We start from the raw sequence: 22,768 nt of genomic DNA on the forward strand, positions 1-22,768 counted from the left end.
TGTGTATAAGATGTGGAAATATGTAGCCTGCTTTGAGATTTTTGAAACGACTGATAAAAGGAAACAAGGAAGCAGACAGACAGCTGCTGCATCTGGCAGATTTTGGCGCGATGCCACCAGGGCAGGGCTCACACACGAAGGAGGGAAAGGGAAGGGAAGAGAAGAGAAGGGAGGGCATGAGGTCTAATGGGTGTGAGGGCGGGCACAGATGCCATGGTAACCAGGCCTCAGCATGGTCCGTCTAGATGAGCTACGTAGGACTGATCTGTGTCGTTTACGGCGCTAAAGCTGCATCGCACTTTGATGGAATCCCCAATTCCACCACGCCTCTCTTTTCTCTGCCCAGTGTCGGGGGTCACATGCCCCCGCAGGACACTGTGCTGCAATCCCCCATCCTCAGGTTCATTACTAATTGATGAGTCAGATCAGAGAAAAAAAAAGGCTGCAAACAACCTGACCTATCAGATGTTACAGCTCTCACCCCACAGAGACTCACATTTATTTGTTACAACAGTGTCTCTCTTTGGAGTTAAGTTAAAAAATGAATCCATACTTCTACACGAGCCTCCACCTTTGCATCTGCCCTGTGTGAGATCACAGTAGCCCCCAGCGCGCGACAATCTCCATCCGCTAAACAAGCTCATTAATGACTGTTTGTTTTACATTAGTGTCACTTTCTGCCCTCGTGAATCTCCTCTCTGTGCAGCCAACCAGAACGATCTACATCGATGCAGCTACGCTTCACCAGACAATATACTTCCTGCACAGACTCCTTCACGAAGGAAGGGTGAAATTTTTTGGGATGGACCGACTCTCAGCCCCCCCCACCCACCCAAAAAAAAGGAGGTTAAGGCAGCCGAACATCTCTGATCCATGTTGTTATTCCCGCATGCTTTATTCATAGTTGTCCGTTGGTTTGTAACTGATAGTTTTTCTTACCCCATGGCTACGATTTTCCACATGGCCTGGTTCACTATGCCTCTTCAAGCTCGTCTCGTGGATGAGTGGCTTCTCAGGGGGATCATCTTGGCCCACATACCACTGCCACGCGTTCAGAGATCAGCACTCAGGGGGTTAACAGCTTTTATTCAAATCATAGCCTCATTCATTTAACCATGCTGGTGTTGGGTGTGATGAGTAGCCCTTCCCCTCCCCACACTCACCCCCTCACAGACATACACATACGCACAAAAGTGCATCACACAAATTTGCTCTCAGCAGGGGTGATTGATTATTGCTGCTAGATGGGGCCTCCTGCCTTCAGCGTTGCCAAGGCAACAGCGGACGCTGTGGATGTGGGTTAGAGATGAGAGATGTGACTGTCCCTCTGTCAAAACTCTGGTTTGTGTTTAAAATTTGATGCAGCGACATCAGCTTTGATGCTGTGAGTGCTGCGCTCCGCTATGTTCAAGTGCATTATTCATCGATGTCCTGTGTATCTGCAGCCCCGTCTCCTTCAGTGTTATGTGCTCCTTTTGCTTTTAATAGCCCGAGCAACCGCATCACTGGAGAATGATGTCATATTCCCTCTCAGAAAAAGAGTGCTTCGTGTCACCGGCATCTTTCTACGCCCTTGATGCTACAGGTCTACGAATGACACATAGTCATGCATTTGTCTGACATGAGTAATGCTATAGGAGTGCGGCGTTGTTACTACATAATTTATATGCATTATTTGAAAAATCTTTAATGGAAAATCTGTGGTTTCTCATATGCACCCAGCCACATTTCACTAAAGGGTAATGGAGGGAGAAAACACTTGTATCATCTTAATGGAAATCAGAAACATGGCATTGTCTTCTTCCAACCATAACTTCCACAGAGCGATCTCTATGCAGCTGTGTGGACTGATATCCTAATATAGCTGAACAGGCTAATTCAGCGTTTGCATGCACCGCTGGCTGCAGAGATAACAAATAGCCTGTAAACAGTGAGGGGAGTATAATCCCAGTTAGTGAAAGGAGACTGGGCCGGGGGGGGTTGGTGATTGGCAGGTGGACAGGGTGTAGATTAAGGTCTAAATGAACGGTCATGCATGGTGTGGCACTAAGACATCCTCCTGCATCACACAGCCTGCGTTAAGGCTCAGGAAGGGAGTCGGGTGTTCCCAGTCTGAACACATAATAGCAGGATGGAGAGGTAGATCATGTAGATACTAGAAAATTTCCTCTCGGGAAATTTTGAATGGGCCACGGGAGCTACTGCGGGTTTTGCCATCTCTGTCGACATGGGAATCAAACCCACGATCTTAAGGTCAAGACAGAGCTGATCAGACAGACACATGATCATCTTTCTATAAGCACTGATATGGAGGAGCTGTAATCACATTAGGTTAACTGTGTGTGTGTGTGTGTGTGTGTGTGTGTGTGTGTGTGTGTGTGTGTGTGTGTGTGTGTGTGTGTGTGTGACTGTAATCACATGAAGCTGGCTCTAGAGTCTGTGTGTGTGTGTGTGTGACTGACTTGACACATAGTTAGTTAGTAGCTGCATCCTGTGTCAGTCTGATTTAGCTGTGTCTGTGTTTATAAACATTTAAACGAGCGCCAGGTGGATTGTTTATGAAGTTAACGAGCTCTGGCCTGAGGATCAAAGAGGTTACCACGGCGATAGGGGCCCCCGCAGGCTGAGACAGACAGAAACGTGGAGAAAAAGAGCCATTTTCTGCCTCTGCACCGGCCTCACAATTAGGCTTAGCATGACAAAACGGTAACTCCTATCAGAACAAAACACAGATCAACGTTGCTCTAAGGACTTACTGAAAATGTTGGTACGATTTGGTGTTTCTACAGTAAATATTTTGGCGACGCTGGCAGTTTTAAAACATCAGGCCGTTCTGCTTCTCTCAGAAAATATTTATATTGGACTCAATGAGGAGCAGAGACAGACGTGGCCGCACTTAGAGGCTCAGAGTTTAAATTCTGTAAGTCTCTCTGATATTTTGAGCAGATGATAAGAGAGATAACAAGTTTGTCTTACAAATTCTGAAAAAATTATGTGTGTAGAGTGTAAATTGTGGCCGGGCCGAGTTTGGAAAGAGAAAAAATCTGGAGTTTTTCTGGCATCTCTCCCACTCTAACCGATAATGTCACGCACTCTGACACGAACATTCCGTCCAATACACACCCATTATAATCTCATAATTTCTCCAAAAATGATCATGGTCATTGAACAGGGATTGATCAAAAACTATATGACCTATCAAAACGTGGAGTAATACGCCAATACACAAGACTTGTGTCTACTGTTTAAAGTTTAAATGGAGTCTCTAGGTGAAAGTATGCCTGAGCAGTAGACGTTTGTTAAACTCCAATGATTGGTCTTTTTCGCTCTTTTTTTCCCGCCCGTCCCATTCATTTCAATGCAAAAATTTTGCACGGTTTTTTTCGTATACTGTTGAGAAAAGTAATAGCACACCGATCCCAATCAAGCCGCACGTTTTGATATATAATTTGGCCTGCAACTCTTCGAGTTGCAGGACTAGTAGCGAACCGAAAGTTGGCCGGAAGTGGAAAAATAATAAGAAAAAATCCACACAATAACAGTAGTGCCCGGGCTTTGCCCGGGCACTGGTCCCTGCAGCTATTTCATAGCTGTAGGGATCAGTGCCCGGTGCGATTGCCCGTGGCCCTAATAAGCCTGGGAACTCATTTAAACTGCACTTTTGTCGAGTTTTTATGCTACAAATTTTACCTCAACCATATCACATTTTAATTAGGGTCCGGGCAGCGCAGCTGACAGGACACTATTGTATTCCTAGGAATTCTTCTTCTTCTTCTTCTTCTTCTTCTTTCTTTCTTTCTTCTTCCAAGGAAGTCATACTTCCCATGGGTGAAAACTCACCAAACTTCACAGAAACATCCAACCCCATGCCAGATTCACTCAACTCCAAGGACATGTGCCCCCCCCTCCTAGGGGGGGCACAATAAGCGTTTAAATTTAAAAACTTTAAAAATTCCTACCAAACCAACGGTAGATGCTACAGTGTTGAAACTTCACCACAATGTAGCCTCAATACTGCTGAAACTTTTGTCCACTTAAACTTATTACAAATTATGAAGTCCATCACTCTGTTTTTTTCAATAACTGTAAAACTTTTAAAATGTATCTCCTCCCACAATTTTTGCTCAATTGACACCAAACTTGCTACAGAGCATCTCCAGACTGTCCTCCACAAAACTTGTTTCTCGGATTTTTGATTAAGCAAAAATTGAGCCTACAGTGCATGAAAACGTTTGACTGTAAACAGTACTGTAAACATATACCATCAAATTCTTGATAAATACATTTTCAATCTTCCTGAAAAAAAATGACAATATTCTGGACTCATGGTTGATGAAGTTTGGCAAATATCAGAATTTTAACTCAAAAACTGAATTTTTTAGAACATTTTGAATTCTGCTCTCATGGGAACAACTGCAGTCAATGTGAGAGTGGAATTTATAAACATCAGATTTTCTCTTATGAAGCAAAACACTTATCATTAAAAACAAATCACCAACATTTCCATGCTGTCAAGATGCAATTTATGTATTATCAGATTTTTGTTTAGATGACTGAATTATTGACATTTTGACCATTTCATCACAACAGCTGCCCGGGCACTGGCTCACCTGAGTGGATAAATGAAGCTACACAGCAGGTCTCACTACCAGCCAATTAGCTCAGCGAGTTAGGAGCTGGTTCTTGGTGTCAGAGATTGTGAGTTCGAGACCCAGCAAGGGTGATGATGATGATGATGACGGATCAAAATGTCACATGTCTTTAAGCTGTTTTGCTGTCTAAATGCAATTTATGTATTAACAGATTTTTGTTTAGATAACAGAATTTCTGACTTTCTGAAATCTGCCTTGACAACAGCTGCCTGGGCACTGACTCCCTGAGTGGATAAATGAAGCTACACAGCAGGTCTCACTACCAGCCAATTAGCTCAGCGAGTTAGGAGCTGGTTCTTGGTGTCAGAGGTTGTGAGTTCGAGACCCAGCAAGGGTGATGGTGATGATGATGATGACAGATCAAAATGTCAGTTGACCTCAATATGAAACACAAGACAATTGTCCTAATGGTGGCATCACAGCAAGCCTCTAAATTTAAAAAAAAACAAATAGCTTGGACTGGTCCATGCGCGAAGGCTCCTAACATCTTAGACTCATAGTAGATGTTTGACAAATACATATCATTATTTTACCTCAAAAACTGATTTTTCTTTTTACTGTGGTTTCAAATCTGCCTACACGACAGTGAATGGCTTACTCAACTTGTGAAGCCACTGTTAAACTGCCACTTGTCAATTAGCTCAGTGCGATAGACACTGGTCTTTGGTTCCCAAGGTTGTGGGTTCAATCCTCAACTGGTGCAAATTGAACATTATAAGGTCAACTGTCTTGTCTTCCTATTCTCCTGTTTGTTGCTCAGAATTGCCTAAATTTGCCCAAAAGTAGCCCGGACCCGACCCATCGCTGCGCAGCAGCTATAATTTATTTTACTTTTTTTGTTTGATTTTAACCCCTCACAAACTGGATGGAATCAGTTTGCAATTAAAAGCCTGTTTACAGTCTATGGTATATATAGAGCATAAGTGAGTTTAGTCCACTGGTTTTGGACTTCTAGGATCAATGAGGAAAACTATATATTTAAAAAAAGTTTGGAAAATATCCATGACATAAGCTTTCTAAAAGAGCAGCAGCCTTGTCTATTAACCTCCTAGCAGCGTGTAGAACTGGAAATAGTCACACTGCTTCAAATATGGCATTTCCTGTTATATCTTCTAACAGTTTCAAGTTGAAAGTGAAGTGTTTTCACTCTGAAGTTCCTGATTTTGATGTATTGGTGTTCATTTATCTTGCAGTATTTTACCAGGAGGTCCCCTGAGATGCATTATTTCTTCTTTCAAGACCAATGTGGCAGCATCAAGACAAAGTCAAATAAAAAATAGATATAGACTAATTCATTTGAGAGGTGCACATTCTGGTTTTGAAGGCAGTATTTCCCCCCAAAAAGTTTGTCTTATACAGAACTAATATGTAGTTTTGCCAAGTTCAGGACCAACAGGGAGTGTAGCACTGAAGAGAATCCATCTATTATCAGTCTTATTGCTTCTAGAGAAAGGAAGTGTAGTGTTATGCATAGGTGGACAAGAATAAACCTGCCTGACATAGTCTATACATTAATGATTCATTATTTTATGTATCTATCTTTCCTTATGTCAACTCTCAGTTGTAATTAAAAAACAAAACCTTGGTTCTCCCTCTCATACCTTTTTATCTCTCCATCTCTCAGGTCAATGTGGCTACTAAAGCCGATCTCTCGGGTAGCAGTCAGCCATCGTGGATTCCTGAGGCTCGTCTCTATAGCAACCCATTCCTCCTCCTGAGCATCGCTGCCAACTTTACGCTCTCTGCCACGCGACGAGTCCACTCCTCATCCCACCCCACCCCCACCCCCAACCCCCACCCCCCCCTCTCCGTCCAATCACCGCCTCTGACCTGCGTTTGGGATGGACACCGAGTCGACCCACTCGGGCTACTCCTATCACTCCAGCCGCTCCGGGAGATCAAACCGACATGGGTATGTTTCCTGTCTGTCTGCCTCTGCATCTGATGTGTCTGCCACACCCCCCTCCCCCCTTCCCGTCCCCTACTGTACCTGTCTATCCCTCCCTTTTTTGTTGTTTTAGCTGGATCATCTGTCACCCCAGCCCCTTGCTATGTTTCTACTGAACTGCCTTTGGTGCACATTGACTTTGTTGTGTTTTTGCCCTCTGTCTGGTCGGGCCGCGCATTAGTCGTAGCCAAATAAATGAGATGAGAGACTAAGAGAGAGACAGAGCGGGAGCAAGCTAGAGATTGAGGCAGACAGAGCTCATGGATTAGGGTCGTCACAGATGAGTGGCTCTAACCTATTTCAGTGGTTTACTCTACTCTGTCCATTCTGCAGATGAGAGAAACATTTGATTTGCGTCCTGTCCATCCCTCCCATCCCTCACTCCTGTGACTGTCTGTTGGAATGATCATAGTTTTCCTTTCCCATCCCCCACCCCCCTTTTTTTGCATAAAGTTACTGTCATTATCCATCTGTCCTTTATTCTCTTGATTTTTTTAAGTAATCATTTTATTTTAAACAAGAGTTTAATATTTAGTCAAATATCAAGATTGTAACAATTGATTATTTTGGTCAATCGTATCAATACAGACTTACTGTTTTGACTTAGGTTTTGCATGTATTTGCTTGTTTACATACGTCAGTAAAGCGGTGAGGTGATTAACCACAGGGATTTGAACTCCCACTTCAATATAGTGACTCTGTGTGCTTTTGTTTTTCCAACAACTGATAGACAAAATGGTAATCAAGAAAGTCAATCACAGTGAGTATGTCAATGTGTTAGGATCCCAGTCTTTATTTGTCTCTATACTTTGTGTGTTTCCCAGGGATCGAAGCCGTGAGCGCCACAAGCCCAGCAGCAGCAAAGACAGCAGTCGCTCTGAGAGGTCTGTCGTCATCAACCCCCCAGACACGCCATCCCAGGACTCACCCGTTCACAACGGAGAGCCGCTGCCAGGAGAACCCACACCAGCGTCGGATCACGGAGATGACGGCCAGGTAGACGATTAAATCACAGACTGGAGTAACCTGTGAATGAATACAGGCTGTGTGTTTTTTTTCAGAGGCACACTTTCAAACTGTCTTTGCAGTAATCACATTCCCGTAGAGGAAATCAGAAGTCCCAGTAATCCAGCTATGAACTCCACACCATGACCTTATAAACTCGTCCTCACACAGCTGGCTACCCATTGCCTCAGAGCCTGACAGATACAGTAATAACAATGGTGACAAGGGATCAAATAGGTCACAGGATTAGCATCCCTCTTGTATGCCCGGACGGACTGGTACGGACAATGCTGCATTACAATGTGTGTGTATGTGTGTGATACTTGGTATAACTGTCATGCCTGATAGCTTTAAAGCGGAGCAAATTGGTACCAGTCATCCCATAAAGCTGATTTTGCTGAGCTCTGCGAGCAAAATAGGTTTCAAGTAAAAAAAAAAAAAAAAAAATGCTGTGATAATGCAGCTCTAAGCCAGAGTGTATCTTTAACTGAGTCAACTCCACATGGATTAAAGCTGCAGTTAAACGCTGTCATCACTGACTGTTTAAGCAAAGAAATACCTTTTATTTTCTTGGCGAAAAGTAGATGAGATGATAAAATTACTCACTCTCTCTCAGCTTATTCTCCTCTGGTTCCAGCTTTATATTCAACAGAATAGACAATTCTTTACAATGCAAAAGGTCAGCTACTACAATTAATTCATTTAACTGCAATGAAAGGCGAAGGAGGCTATTTACAGGAGGAAAAAGAGTTATAGATATTCTTCTTAAGAGGAGGGAGCTCTGCCCGAGGCGGCCTTCACAGCCCCTCTGACCTACTTGAAATCTATAGTAAGAGAGGAACATTTTACTGTTGTGTGCATACCGTTAGTTAGTGTATATAAGAAGTGAATGTGAATTGTGAGTACGAGCCGCCTGCAAAAGGTGAGTACCCCCACCCCCCATCCCACCCCACCCCATTGATAGTATTATTTAATGTGATTAGGATTTGGTCATGTTTTCAGCCAGACTTTCTAACACTCTGAGGTCTGACCTATTTTGCCATCTCCACTCAGCATCCCCTTCTGTCTGGGCAGCCGCATTCCTCACTGTCATGTGATTGTCAGCTCGTAGCTTACGTCCTTTGTCGGTAGTGTAAGGTAATCTGCCATTGTGTTGCGTTAGCCCTCCAGACAAAAAAAAAAAAGTGTCCAAAATGGGCACACCAGCGTCAACCATCACCAAAAAACGCAGACAGACATTCTCACAGACCGAGATTAGCCATAGCATCCAGCCCAAACGCCACTTTGAGGAAAGCTGATATGAATAATCCTCCATGTTTACACGCAGGCCTATGACATAAGGATGTGCATTTGGACCACAGCTTCTGTTCATGTGTGTGTATGTGTGTGTTTGTGTGTGTTACAGTAATGTGTGTGAGTCAGTCATAGAGCGAGTGCCAAATCTGTTATTGAGACTGTCCACGCTGCTTTGTGAGACTCAGTCACTGTGAGTCTGTGCCAGAAGGCAGCAGCTTCAGTTTCCACACAATGTTAGATCTAGCACAACACCAAAGCATATGACGAGGAACACATACAATTATTTTGGAATTTGACACTTTGCATCTTTGCCTTTTTAATATTTTTAATACAGTTGTAGATCCACTTCCTCACAGCTACGACACCAACCAGCTTGTGTTTTTTGATGTTGCAAAAGAAAAACAAACCTCCACTATCAAAGGAATGGAGTAAAATGACTGAAACCGATCTTTGTCTCACAGGCGCCATGACTCATTTTAGCACAAACACACTCACACATTCTGACACTAATACCCTCGGTAACACCGGCGCAAACAAACCAATGTGTTTGTGTCACTCTAACCTCCACCCAGGGCCTGGTGGGGCTTAGGCATTGTGTTGTGCGTCTGGCAGGGCTGCTTTGCCGTTTGCATGTGTGAGTCTCCATGAGCTAGTGCTAATCAGTATGTTGTTGTATTGTTGTGCTTTGTGGTGGCGGAAACGGGTCCTAACCGTAATCCATATTCACCCCACTGCCAGATGAAAAGACTGCCAAGCAAGCAAGCAGGCGGCAGACGAGCTGCTCTCTCACTCCGTCTCTCTCTCCCCGCGCTCTCTTTCTCTTTCTCTTTCTCTTTCTCTTGCTACCCTTCTCTGTTTCATCCTCCCAGTTATTTACACTTTCCCCTCACTCTACTGTATGTAGAGATAAGGTCTGATTAGTGCAGCGTTAATCTTGGGGATTAATCCGCTGAGACTTAATGGCTGCTTTTAACACTGTATTAGCTCAGTCAATGATACACTGTCTTCCTCCACTAAATGAGACATTAGCATCAACCCTTGTCTCTATTAAAAGTCTGGCTGCGTAAACACCTTGGCAGAGAGGTTGCGTGGGAGGATGAAGTATTCAGGTTTCGCATCCAAACGGAGGCCGATGCAGCATATGAGCTATTGGGGTGCATATGTTTACGTGAACTGTAAAAATGTAGCTGATGTATATAGTGTTGGGTTGATTTGGAAAAAGCCTTTCACACGGGAACAGGATAAACACCAAGACTAGCGTTCTGAGGTTGTTACCGCACAAGAAACAACAGGAAAATAACATAAAATAAATCTCTTCATCTTCCTCCTCTTTTTGGTCCACAAGCAATAAAACTGTGCCTCATAGCCAACATCTGGTGAGGAGTGGCACAGACAGTCTGGCTTTCTCCGCTGAGTCTGAGCTAGTTAATCCTGTGATGTGTCCCCTTCTGCTCTCCGTGAAGTATTTAAAGGGAATGATTTGACATTTTGGGAAACGCACGCTCATGCAATTTCTCCCTGAGATTGTCTCAAAAGTGTATCTGTCTGTTTAGTGTGAAGCTACAACCGACAGCTGTTTGTTTAGCCTGGGACGGTTTGGTCGCCCGACAGCAAGCAAGGGAGAGATGCTGCAGCACCAAGCCAAGAAAGACGCCCACACAAAACCACATAAAAATTTTCTTTTTTTTTTTTTTACACTTTTTTTGTACAAATGAAACAAAGGAGATCTAATAGTGAGAGGAGAGAAGGAGAGATGCCAAGCTGTTCTGCTGTTTTGCAAATCTGGGCTAACAACCTCAAATGTATCATACGGCCGTACTGTAAGTGTATTGTCGGTTTCCCATCTATATCTCGCCAGTGAAGTAAAGAGGAGTGCTTCCTGAAATGTTGAGCTTCCAAACTCAATTAAGTTGCACTCAGTAGGCCTAGTGTATTTTTCTATTTGTACTGTATATTGTCAGGAAGCAGAATCAGCATGAAATACCAATATGATCCAAGTTCCTTAGTGAATAATTCACTATGCACATACAGGATGTGGCTGCACATCAATCTAAGTAATCACTAACCTATGACTGTTAAATCAAGGTGTAGCAACTACACCTGTACTTTGTGATTGGCTGAATTGTTGTGAATGACAGATCATGGGGTAGTGATTCTGTCTGAGCAGGTTCAGATTTAACTCTTAAAAAAAAAAAGAGAGAGAAAAAAAAGGCTTCATTGTATCCACAACCATAAAACCCCAGGGAATCACTCTCTGATTTATTTAGACTTTGAGTGAGAAAAAAGAAACAACAATATTGATCTTGTGTGGCGGAGAGAAAATCTATCCAGCCCTTTGTTTTCTAAAGGACTAATCAGTGTGTGGAGTAGTCCAGGTCACATGACCGATTACAGACGGCTTCCCAAAGGTTGTGACCCTGTTAAAGAGAGTTGACTTAAGAGAGAAACAGGAGCAAAGAGAGGAGAGATGTGTGCTGAATAAAAATGAGACCAGACTGCAAATGGAGCCGACGGTACCCTTAACAAAGCTAACCTCTGGCTTCATACATTCCTCCAGCAGACAGATCCCCGCAACTGCTATCGCACACCTTCACTGCTGCCGTCCTCCTGCGTCTCCTCCTCTCGTTCATCTTCTGGCTCCCGTTGGCGTCTGCTCCTCCTGCACGGCACAGTTAATTGGCTGTGAACAGTAATGGAGGGGGTGGGGCAGAATTCATTCTTATGTTGCATTCTTTTCCTGATTGGAAATATGCAAATGAGTTGTTGATTTCATATTTCACTTTCTTTTTTAAATCAGCAGGGTCAGCTTCATCTGAAAAACATTTACAGATAATCCTTAATAGCCAGAAATGGCACAGTTTACAGTGGGAGACAGGTGGGAAAAACATTCCCTCATTTCATGTTGTTAGAGTAAGTGTGTGTGTGTGTGTGTGTGTGTGTGTGTGTGTGTGTGTGTGTGTGTGTGTGTGTGTGTGTGTGTGTGTGTGTGTGTGTGTGTGTGTGTGTGTGCGCGCGTGTGTGTGCGCATGTGTGTGCGGATCCATGAAGACTTATTCTGCTCAGCATGTCATTTTTCATCCCTCATCCGTCTCACTGCAGCTGCCAACCCTGTCATTGGTTGTAGTTGGAGATATGCACAATGCAGTGACACTCTAGGGGACAATGAATAGCTAATTACACGAATTAATGGCAGGCACACACACACACACACAGGAAATAAATGCCTCTTTAGAACAGACATGTCATTAATTTATTCTTTCTATGTGTCTTTGTGGGGAAGATTTATGCTTGAAATTACCCTACTGGTATGGAGGAAAGATATGTGATTCTAATTTGCAGTGATGGGTTTGGAGAGCTTCAGCTTTTGTTGTTGTGGCTCAGTGTGTATGTGTGTGTGTGTGTGTGTGTGTGTGTTTGCTTTCATATGTCGACATACAGTGTCCTGCCAAAGTGAGCATTACCGCACATCCCGTCCTGTCATCCTTTATTACTTCAATGGGACTTTGAAAGCTTGTCATAATGAGGCAAAACTCCAAGAAAATCAAATGTCTCTAAATAGCATGAAGAGTGTGGCTGTGTGCATCCTGCCTCAATAAGGGGGTAGAGAAGGAGAAAAGAGGCATTGTTGTCTGTGTGATTCAGGATCATATTAACCAGTCAATTTGCTAATTTCTCGGTTTGGCTGGTTTTCTCTGGTTCGTCTATTATCCTGTCATTTTGAAGGGGTTATATTAGCCTAGATTTTCAGATAACTGTCGCAGCTATTTCCTCCTCTACTCCAAAACAATGAAGGTTTTGTTTTGGAGTTCTCATGGTATTAAAAATAAAAGGCATTTAAAGCTGCTATGGAAGATTTTGTCCAAAAATACCATATGCTGTATGAAAATTACCCAGAGCATTTTAGCACCTTTCCATTCATGGATATTGGTATTACTTCATTCATTCATTCATTCCTTTTTTATACCGCTTATCCTGCACTAGGGTCAAAGGTAAGCTGGAGCCTATCTCAGCTGACCTTGGGCGAGAGGCGGGTACACCCTGGACAGGTCGCCAGTCTATCGCAGGGCTATTGAGAGTGAGGAGTCACGTGACGATTTGAGCAGCCAGTCGGCCATGATGGAAGGAGACGCTATCGGTTGCCAGGGGCAACACATCAGAACAGCACAGAGACGGACTAAATTCTAGCTCTTTTTTGCGCCAACAGATGAACAAATTACAAGAAAGAATAAGGAGAAAGTAAATCACTGGAGCAGTTTTTAACACAGCAGTGATTTCCGGCATTGTAAAACAGTAAATTACGGAGTAGACGATTTTGTTTTGCCCATAGACTAGTAAGGCTTTTGCCACCGGAATCCTTCCATCATGGCGGAGAAGGGGGGCGGGGCTCTGACATGGATGTATTAGGGCTCTGAGCTGTGACGACAACTCCTCACTCTCATTCACACTCTCATTCTGGGCAATTTAGAGCAGCCAAATAACCCAACCTGCATGTCTTTGGTCTGTGGGAGGAAGCCAGAGTACCCGGAGAGAACCCACGCATGCACGGGGAGAACATGCAAACTCTGCATAATATGCTATTACTGCATATTACATATATATTCTGATTCTGCATATCATAGATATTCATTCTGAACAATCATCTCTTTAAGAACCACAGCCAGTCACAAAAACACACCTGTCCTTCACTTTCTCCTCTCAGGATGATAACTGGGGCGAAACCACCACCGCGGTGACGGGCACCTCGGAGCTGAGCATCTCCCAGGAGGAAGTGGTTGGACTGGGGAAGGAGATACAGGACCGGACACAGGGTTTCCGTCGCTACCTCCCCCTGGCCGTGGGCTTGTGTGTGGGGCTTCTGGTGGTGGCCACGCCCCTGGTCTTCCTGCTTCTTCCGGCTGTAATGTGGCCCGACAGACTGCAGGCCTGCGGCGCAGCCTGCGAGGGCCTCTTCCTCTCCATCTCCTTCAAGCTCCTCATCCTCATGGTGGCCATTTGGGCCTTGTTCCTACGGCCGGGCCGCGCCAGCCTGCCCAGGATGTGTGTGTACCGTGCCTTCCTCACTACACTCACACTCCTGCTGACCATGTCTTATTGGCTCTTCTACGGGGTCCGGATCCTTGATGCACAGGTGGGTTCAGGAGCGTTTTATATGTCTATGAAAATGATACAGTGTGTTCTCTTACTTATAGCATTACCATTCCAGTTTAATACCATTTTTTTGTGATCCATGAGATAAAAAGGATTCATTTCAAACAAAAGTGAGGCTGATGTATCAATTTGAAAATAATGGACCATCATCAGAATCCCTCACTTTCCTGGATTATTGTATGATTACTTTAAAAGCATCTCTTCTTATTTGGATTAGTGGACAGTAGCTCCTTAGAGCTCAAAACACTGTAACCTAAGAAAACACCAACACATTACAAATACAGAAAACAGCTCTATACATTTGACACCACATGTGCTATAAAAACATCTGGACAGCACCACAAACAAACTCAACATGGGTAGCCATCTTCATAACTTCTACTGTAAAGAAGCAGAAGTGCACACCACGGTTTGTGCCCCGAGAAACACTTCTGTTGTGTTGTGAGTTTTTGCAGCACGTGTGTTGTCAAATTGATAAAGTTGTTGTAGCATTTGTGTCTTTGCATGTGTTTTGTGGTGTTATCTCAAGGCCACCATGCCAACAAACGACTTAGCTGTTCCCTAACTTGGTTTCCATTTAGCTAATTTTGATTTGATTCACAAACACACACACACACACACACACAACAGATCTTTTTTCATCTCAGTGACACTTGGTTAAATTCAGTGTGAATGAAAAACGAAAGCAGTGAATGTTTCCACTTAACGCGTACGATGTGGTTCCGAGCAGGACGAGGACTACCACGGTATCGTCCAGTTCGCCGTGTCCCTGGTGGACTCGCAGCTGTTTGTCCACTACCTGGCCGTGGTGCTGCTGGAGCTCCGCCAGCTGCAGCCCTGCTACAGCGTGTGTGTTATCCGCTCCACGGACGGGGAGACACGTCAGTACAACATAGGACAGCTCAGGTAAATACACTGACCCACTGTACAGTAATTAACGCGCCTCCTTCCTCCGCAGCTCCTGAGGGAACAGATGAGGGTATAGAATAACCCTTTATACCTTTACATGTGAATGTGGCCTCTCTGTACAGCACACAACACACTTGGTCTTGGTCACAGTCTTTAAACTCCAGCATGTTGAAGTATGTGTGTAATTGGACGCCCATGTCCACAGGGAAGACTGGCACAGGCAGTAATTGAGTTACTCATCAAGTCTCTTCGTCTACTTCGCTCAAGGCGAGTTATTCTAAGAATCAGGGGGGAGGGATAAGAAAGAGACGGACACAGGCGCTCGTCCTGCGGCTGTCTCACTTTGTCTCTGCTCTGATCAAGCGTGTGAGAACAGCGGGACAAAGGAGACAATGGCGGTAATTAGATAGGTTTCGTGTGATGTGGCAAAAAACAATAGGGTTTGTAACCAGCTCTTGGTGCCGGTAAACAGGAAGTTAAGACCTGCACAGGAAGCAAAACTGCACCAATTTTACCTTTTGTGGCTCCAGGGGGGAAACTGTGAGAACTCTGATAAAATGGGAAAATGGGGCTGAGGACTGCAAAAAATAAAATAAAAAAAATGGCGGTGTGAAAGTGGAAAGAACAGATCTTACCACACCTCTGCAGCCTGCTCCTTGCATTCATTCACATCCACAGCTTTCTAACGTAACACACACAAACCTCTGTGAGCAGGGAGGCGTTAACATTGTGAATAATGAAGGTGGCAGGCTTTGATAAGAAAGAAGAATGTGTGGAATGAGAATATGTTTGATACAATATTTTAAGTAACATTTCAGCCACACAGACATTTTCATCAGGTTTTTATCAGGAAACAAACAAACCCAAAATCAAAAGAATCATCAGAACCTTTTTTTTTGTTTGTCTAGAAACTCACTCTGTGTCTCAATTTTCACTTATTATCTCTCTGTCTCTTGCCCAGCATCCAGAGGGCTGCTCTGTCCATTCTGGAGTATTACTACAGAGATTTTCCGCTCCATAACCCAGCGCTTCTTTCTGCCTCCAAGCACCGGGCTGCCAAACACCTGGCCGGGTTAAAGGTCTACAACGTGGATGGTTAGTCGCACTGTTTGTCCCTTTCATTCTGTCTCATGTTACAAAACATTTCAGTTGATGTCCCTCTCTGTGCTTCTCCGGTTCCCAGGGGCCAGTTTCACTAAGAGCTTTAGACTGGTCTGTAATGTCGAAGCTGTAATAATGTCTAAGTGTTCCGTTTATTTTTAGATTAGTCTCATTCGAGTTAGTTTCACCAAATTAAGTCTGACTTATTTAAAGCCACATTAACCAGACAAGGCTGTGTTTCCATGGGCACAATCAACGACACCGGCTAACCAGTGTTTCCAGGGTAACAATCAGTGACCAGTCGCATCAAGAATCATAAAACATATTTTCGACTTCTCAAGTCTCTTCTGAACTGAAGTGTGATGATTAGTTAAACCTATAAGCTGCAGTTAGAGTGCATCTTTGCCATCTTCTGCTCCTTTTCCTTCTTGTTGTGTTTGATGTTTTCCTTCTCCATCTCCCATCTTTTCCACAATCAGCTTTTAGAAACAAACTGAGAACATACCTTTTGGACAGTAAGTACAAATAAAAGTCCTCAGCATCACTCTGCTGCACGGTACTAAATCACAGGAAGCTGCTTATTTCACGGTTCAGTTGACCCCATCTTTACAGCACTCTAAAGCCTCCATCTCTGACATACAGTAATGTATACGGTGTATTGCCTCTGCAGAAAGCACTCTGCTGCACATGCACATGCACATACACCGGCTGTTAACACGACAATGTTCTTGATGTATCGCCTCCCTGCACCCTCACACACGCACATCTACTCCACACACTGCACTGACATATATTGCACCTTGTCTTGCAGTGTCCTCCACTCACCACTCATCAATCCCCTTGACCTATATCACAGTGGATTTGGTGATCTATGGCAGGAGTGCAGTATGGGATATGGTGTCCTCACAGCACCTCCCATCCACCCCACCCCCCTCCTCGCTATCAAAGTGCAGCGGAAAGGCCTCTAGAGGGCTGTGGAATTTCAATCCTTAAATAATTCATCAGAGTAACGCTCATTTCGCACATACTCCCACATCTCTCCTTCCTCCCGTTCAGCCCTGTCTCCAGCTCCACTCACTCTTGCTTTCTTTTCTTTTCTTTTTCTTTTTTTTTCTCCAACCCCTTCAGTTTTTCACTCACTTCAAACCCCCACCCATCCCAGCCCCCTCCCACCTTCTCATTCACAGTCATTCACTGTCGCTTTTCTCATGGCATGAATATGTAGGGCAGGAAGTTAAAGAGGCAACTGTTTACCAATGTTTTCAGTGGAAAATATTTACAATCCTCCCTGTGCAAATTATTCAGCATTCTTTTATTTCAATACGCTCGGTGTTTCCCCCTCACCTGCGCTCACACGCACAAACATGCAGATTAGATTATTAATGATTTATACCTTTACCTGACCTGCAGCGCTTACTCTATATTACCTCCTCCAAACTGTGCTGATATTCATGAATATGGACCAGATCTCAACCCCCCCCACACATAATAAAAACCCCAGGAACTGTAATATACTGCTGTACAAGCTCCATTAGCTTTATGGGTTTGTCACACAAATCAGTAAATTCACAGATCAGACCAGAACTACGGCCTTTGAAGTGTAAAATGATGAATATCTTACCCACCCCACCCCCAAACACACCCAGTGAAAAGGTTTCTGCCTTAGCGGAAAAATGTGGATGCTTCCAGTGGAAATTACCTCTTTTTCTTTCAGTGCTATAATTAACATTCTCTGTGACTGAGACACATGATCTGGCAGGATGCCCCAGATAAGTTGCGGAAGATTAGCACACAGGGTCCTTAAATCTGTCTGCGGAGCACAATACGGGAGAAATACTGACCAAGTTGGTTGATTTACACTTGCTACACACCTCCAGTTATGTGTAATATCTGAGCTCTCTCCTCCAGTGTGACCTTTTCTTTCCATGCCTTCCTATCCACAAGTTTCCGAACGTCATCTATGGTCAAAACTGGCTTCCGGTTTGCCGGTTTGGTGGAATTTTACGTTTACGTTTCCATGGTTTTCAGGCGTTGTCATACTTTGCGGTAAACGCATGGATCTATTAACGCTGGCTTTTAACACAGATGTCAATTTGTGTGATATCCACTGTTAAAAGCTGCTGCGATGATCCATGCGTTTTACCGATTTTCATTGGGGGAAAAAAAAATTAAAATCCATGCATTTACCGCGGCTACTGAAACCATGGAAACGTAAACATAACATTCCAAAACCGGCAAAACAGGCTACGTTTTTGACGTTCGGAAGAAACAGCCCATTAATCAGAGCCTGGTAGGGTCAGGAACCACTTCGTCCAGCTCAGACTGATCTAACCAATTTGCCTCTGTCCTCTCGTTTCGGTGCAGCCCCAGGGAACGCAGCAGGGCCTCCGCCCGGTAATGGGAATCAGTCACGGGCGATGGTTGCAGCTGCCGCCAAACGCAAAGACAGTGCCCACAATGAGCTGTACTACGAGGAGGCCGACTACGAGAGAAGAGTCCGCAAACGCAGAGCCAGGTGAGCCTGGCTGTGAGAAATTACATCATGACATGGGGTGAATTATCGATCTACAGTATAGGCTCTTTCAGCCGCACCTCAGGCTATGATGGTTAATTTCACATGTCAGCCCATGTGTGCTTCACAGCAAGAGCAGTTTTCACACACAAGAACGACTGTCTTTCTGAGCATTTCTCGACACAAGTGTGAATTAAATACTGTGAGATTCACACAAAAGCTACAGCAGCATAATAATGAATACAATGAGAGACTGAAGGCGCTTTTTGTTTTGCATTCATGCCATTTAATTATCATGTCTTATGCACAAAGCAAAATAAATTGGTTTAATAAACCAAGAAATACTATAAATAACCCACTGCTTCTTGCCTGATAGTCCAGGTCAAGAGAACTGCAAAAAAAGCCTTTGTGCACAAAAAACTATTTCACTTTAAATATAATTAATCAGAAAAAGGAGATTCAGCTTAACGTGATGTCATTCTGTGTTTACGCATGTACAGTACAAAGTATCTGATTGAATTAGTGAGAATTCATTCAGGGATCCACAAGTGAGAAGCAAGCACAAGTGTACGAATATTTATGGACACCTACAGTATGTTTGAATGACAAGAAGCCATTACTTTAACAGATGATGGGAAAAGCCGTATATATATATAATATACCCCACGTCTAAAAAGGGCTTAACTGGTACATGTGGAATGTGTTGCTTATTGAACAGTATGGATTAAACGCAGTAAGCTCGACAGCTGACAGTAAGCTCCTTCTTTGTCAGGCTGGTGGTGGCTGTAGAAGAGGCCTTCACTCATGTTCGACGGATGAAAAAGGAGGATGAGCGCGCGGCGCCCTCTGACATTATGGACGTGCGAGAGGCAGCTCTGGCCATATTTCCCTCCATGGCACGTTCCCTGCAGAAGTACCTCCGCACCACCAGGAGGCAACACTGCCACAGCATGGAGAGCATCCAGAAGCACCTGGCTTTCTGTCTCATCAATAACATGAGCCCTAAGGTCAGCACAGCGTTTAATGTTTTTTAAATACTGTCATAACAATGAGAATAGATGAGTTGTAAATATTTCAAACCACAAAAAGTCAGCGTTTATCAGACTTTATATTGCATTTCATTTGGCAGATGCTTTCATTTGATAGCTTTCGGTGGCTTGTTCCACCATCTGGGAACCACAGGCAAAAACAGTCTGGACTGCGATTGCCTTATGTGCAGGGACGGCAATGCCAGACGACATTCCTCGGAGGAAAGCAGGCTTATGCTTCGTGAGAAGGAGCATAAGCCTGAATGATTGAGTAGACGGGTGGAAAAGCTAGAAGCCACTCCGAAGGCAAATAGCAGTTCACTTCAGTGTGATTCTGGCGGCCATGGATACCCAGTGTATATCCAGCGCAGAGTGACATGTGCAAATTTATATCTGATTGAAGACCAGGTGCATCGCTGCATTGTGGGCCATCTGTAATGGTTTCACTGTGCGTGAATGGAGGCCAGCCAGATGGGACTTAAAGGATAATTCCAGTTTATTACACCTTGAGTTATTTTCATCTTTCTAGCGATTATCCTTATCAGCTGTGAAAGCAGTCTACAGTAGAACTGGGGAGTAACAGGAGGACCTACCAGCGTGATGGGGTTTGAGATCAAACAGGTTGCATACATAACACCTTGATTATTCATACTCCAAAAAATGCAAAACATCAATAGGCTACTGTGGAGTCAGTGTACTAGTTTATTTCTAAGGAGATATATGTAATGTGTAAACCACAAAATGTTGTAAATAGTCCCTATCAGTAAGTGTGGTTGGTCTGTAATGGTTGTTAATTTTTGGTAATGTTGTATAACCAATGAGAAATACATACAGAAAGATGTTTCTGTAAGATATTTTGCACAAATAATGGCACACATTGGCCATAACCAGGAGCCATTTCTGCCTGCAACATTCCTCCTCAGGCAACAGCATCTGGCAACCCACCACTGCTGTTCCCATAGGCCCCAGATCTTCATTCAAATAGTTAATGATTTGTTTTTGCAATAAAAAATGGTGGTAAAATAGCTTAAAAATCAGGTTTTTAACGTTATATCCTGATGAGAAATAATTGTCTCATTGAATGGCTGTCTGTGTGTGTCCAGGCCTTCCTCGAGGCCTACCTGGCCCCCGGTCCCACCCTGCAGTACGGCCCAGAGCGCTGGATGGCCGATCAGTGGACGTTGGTCAGCGAGGCTTCTGTCACCAGTGGCATAAAGGAGGGGGCAGAGTTCCTGCTGAAGTGTCTGGACTTTAGCTTAGCTATCACCGTGAAGGGCATCCCTTACATCCGGCTGACTGAGGAATACATCGACCCCAAGTCTCACAAGTTTATACTGCTGCTTCAATCAGAAACCTCAGTTTAACAGACCCAGTGGACGAAGTGTGCTGCTGATCTGGACTTGCAGGGCTGTTACGATTATCTGACTGAATTTTTCAAAACAAAACAAAACAAAAAAAAGAAAGAAAAAAAACCTTTTTGTACTGTTTTTTGTACTTAAGTTTATGTCACTTTCTCACATATCTTTGTGTCCAGGACAATAAAGGACACAAAACATGGGGGGAGGGGGTTTGCTTGGATTTCTCTGTCAGGTATTCCTCTATGCACCTCACATGACCCTCACAGACGTTCCTCTTCCTTCCTTGATCTGCATGTGTCAGTGTGTGCCTGCATGGGAGAGATCATGATTAAGGAGTGTGTTATTTAGGATGCAAAAGTGTGTGCGCGTGTGGGTGTGTGTGTGTGTGTGTGTGTGTGACAGAGAGAGAGAGAGTGTGTATAATACAGTACATACCTGGGGTCTGCTTGGCTCCCCCTTTCTCCTTAGTGTTACTGTAGTGACAAGGACATTTGATATAAACAACCCTTTTAACCAAACTGCTCTTTAGCAGTCTTTAATGATTATTTATCTGTCCTGTATTACAGATGTATGTACAGTATTTATATGTGAATATACTGTTACCCTCCACACTTTTATATCAAAACTGTGCTATGCTTTTGTTTGTTTTTTTACTTTGTCTGTCTGTGCTGTAATCGTGGAGATAAGTGGACTGTAAATAGCTGAGGACGTGTGTGTAAATGTCAAGACAAATCGCCGGGGTGTGTGGAAGTAAATGCCAAACACTGCACAGCTGAATGGAGACGGGTCGAGCCAAGAGATTGTGAGCTAACACATCTGACAAGTCACCATGTTTGCATTTGTGCAGTTAAAGCGCGCGGAGTGTACACTGATCTTTTTGTAGGTCCAGCAGAGGGACTTGATGTTTGGATGGCGACGTGGTTCATGTGACTGAAATTTAACTGAGTGCTGTTTAGTTTCAGAACATATGCCACTGATTTGGGGCTTAATTCACCAAGAGGAGAGGGTGTTATTACAGCGCCTGCGTAGCATAAATCCCATCAGCCAAGTCAAACACACTGAGCAATGAGGTTCTCAGCTGCAGAAGACAATGCATCAAATATATGAATGAAAAGTTAAAACTAGATTTGAAGAGCTGTTCGAAAAAATCAAACTTCCCCTCTGGAAGAAACACCCCTATCTAAAATTGATGAGCACTTACATCCTGCTGGCAAGTGTTCAAACACGTGTTAGAAAATGAATAATTTAGTGTAAATTAGCTCAACCCTGTGTCAGTATTTAACTGCTGTCAGTATTCTGTCTGTGGAGACACAAAGTGTCACAGTACTGCCACCTATCTACCACCACTGGAACTGGAGTTGCCCTTTGCTGCGTCTGTTCATTTCTCTGAATATTTGATCTGTATTTTTTAAGATCTTCTGTATGTGGGGAGGCATGTGATGTCGTAAATTAATATTTACACAAGTGTTGCTGTGGTCACCGACGGTGTAGTTTTGTTTAGGAGTGTCAATGGTTGTAAATACTTCTTGACTACACATGTGCCTCAGTTATACATATATTAGGATCTGCTCGGCGTACATGTGAAGTTTTCAAGTGTGTGTGTGTCTGTGTGTGTGTGAGAGCGAGAAAGAGAAAGAAGGGAATTTAATGAAGATAAGAAATATGAAGATACAGTGTGTCCTGCAGCTGACAAGTCATGAGTCTTAAGTTGTCCCTGTCGTCTTTTATACCACAGAAAATGTAAAGTCACAGCGGCTGTGTCAAAGTCACATTTGTAATAAAAAATAAATAAATATTTGTATTGACCTTTT

General features: G+C 43.7%; 1 protein-coding gene across 1 annotated transcript; it reads left to right on the forward strand.

Annotated features, from left to right (window-relative positions):
* Positions 1–6,484: 6,484 nt before the first annotated feature.
* On the forward strand, positions 6,485–20,963 carry LOC311004425 (vang-like protein 1; the record flags this gene model as incomplete). The annotated part of the gene is made up of 9 exons (XM_083996493.1): positions 6,485–6,564; positions 7,425–7,596; positions 13,601–14,029; positions 14,780–14,955; positions 15,920–16,053; positions 16,539–16,574; positions 18,424–18,574; positions 19,344–19,578; positions 20,703–20,963. Exons 1-9 carry the CDS (start codon positions 6,494–6,496, stop codon positions 20,961–20,963), a joined length of 1,665 nt encoding a protein of 554 aa, XP_083852619.1. The 5' UTR covers positions 6,485–6,493.
* Between the last annotated feature and the right edge of the window lie 1,805 nt (positions 20,964–22,768).

Source organism: Trachurus trachurus (assembly GCF_905171665.1).
Source record: "Trachurus trachurus genome assembly, chromosome: 21".
Taxonomy (NCBI): domain Eukaryota; kingdom Metazoa; phylum Chordata; class Actinopteri; order Carangiformes; family Carangidae; genus Trachurus; species Trachurus trachurus.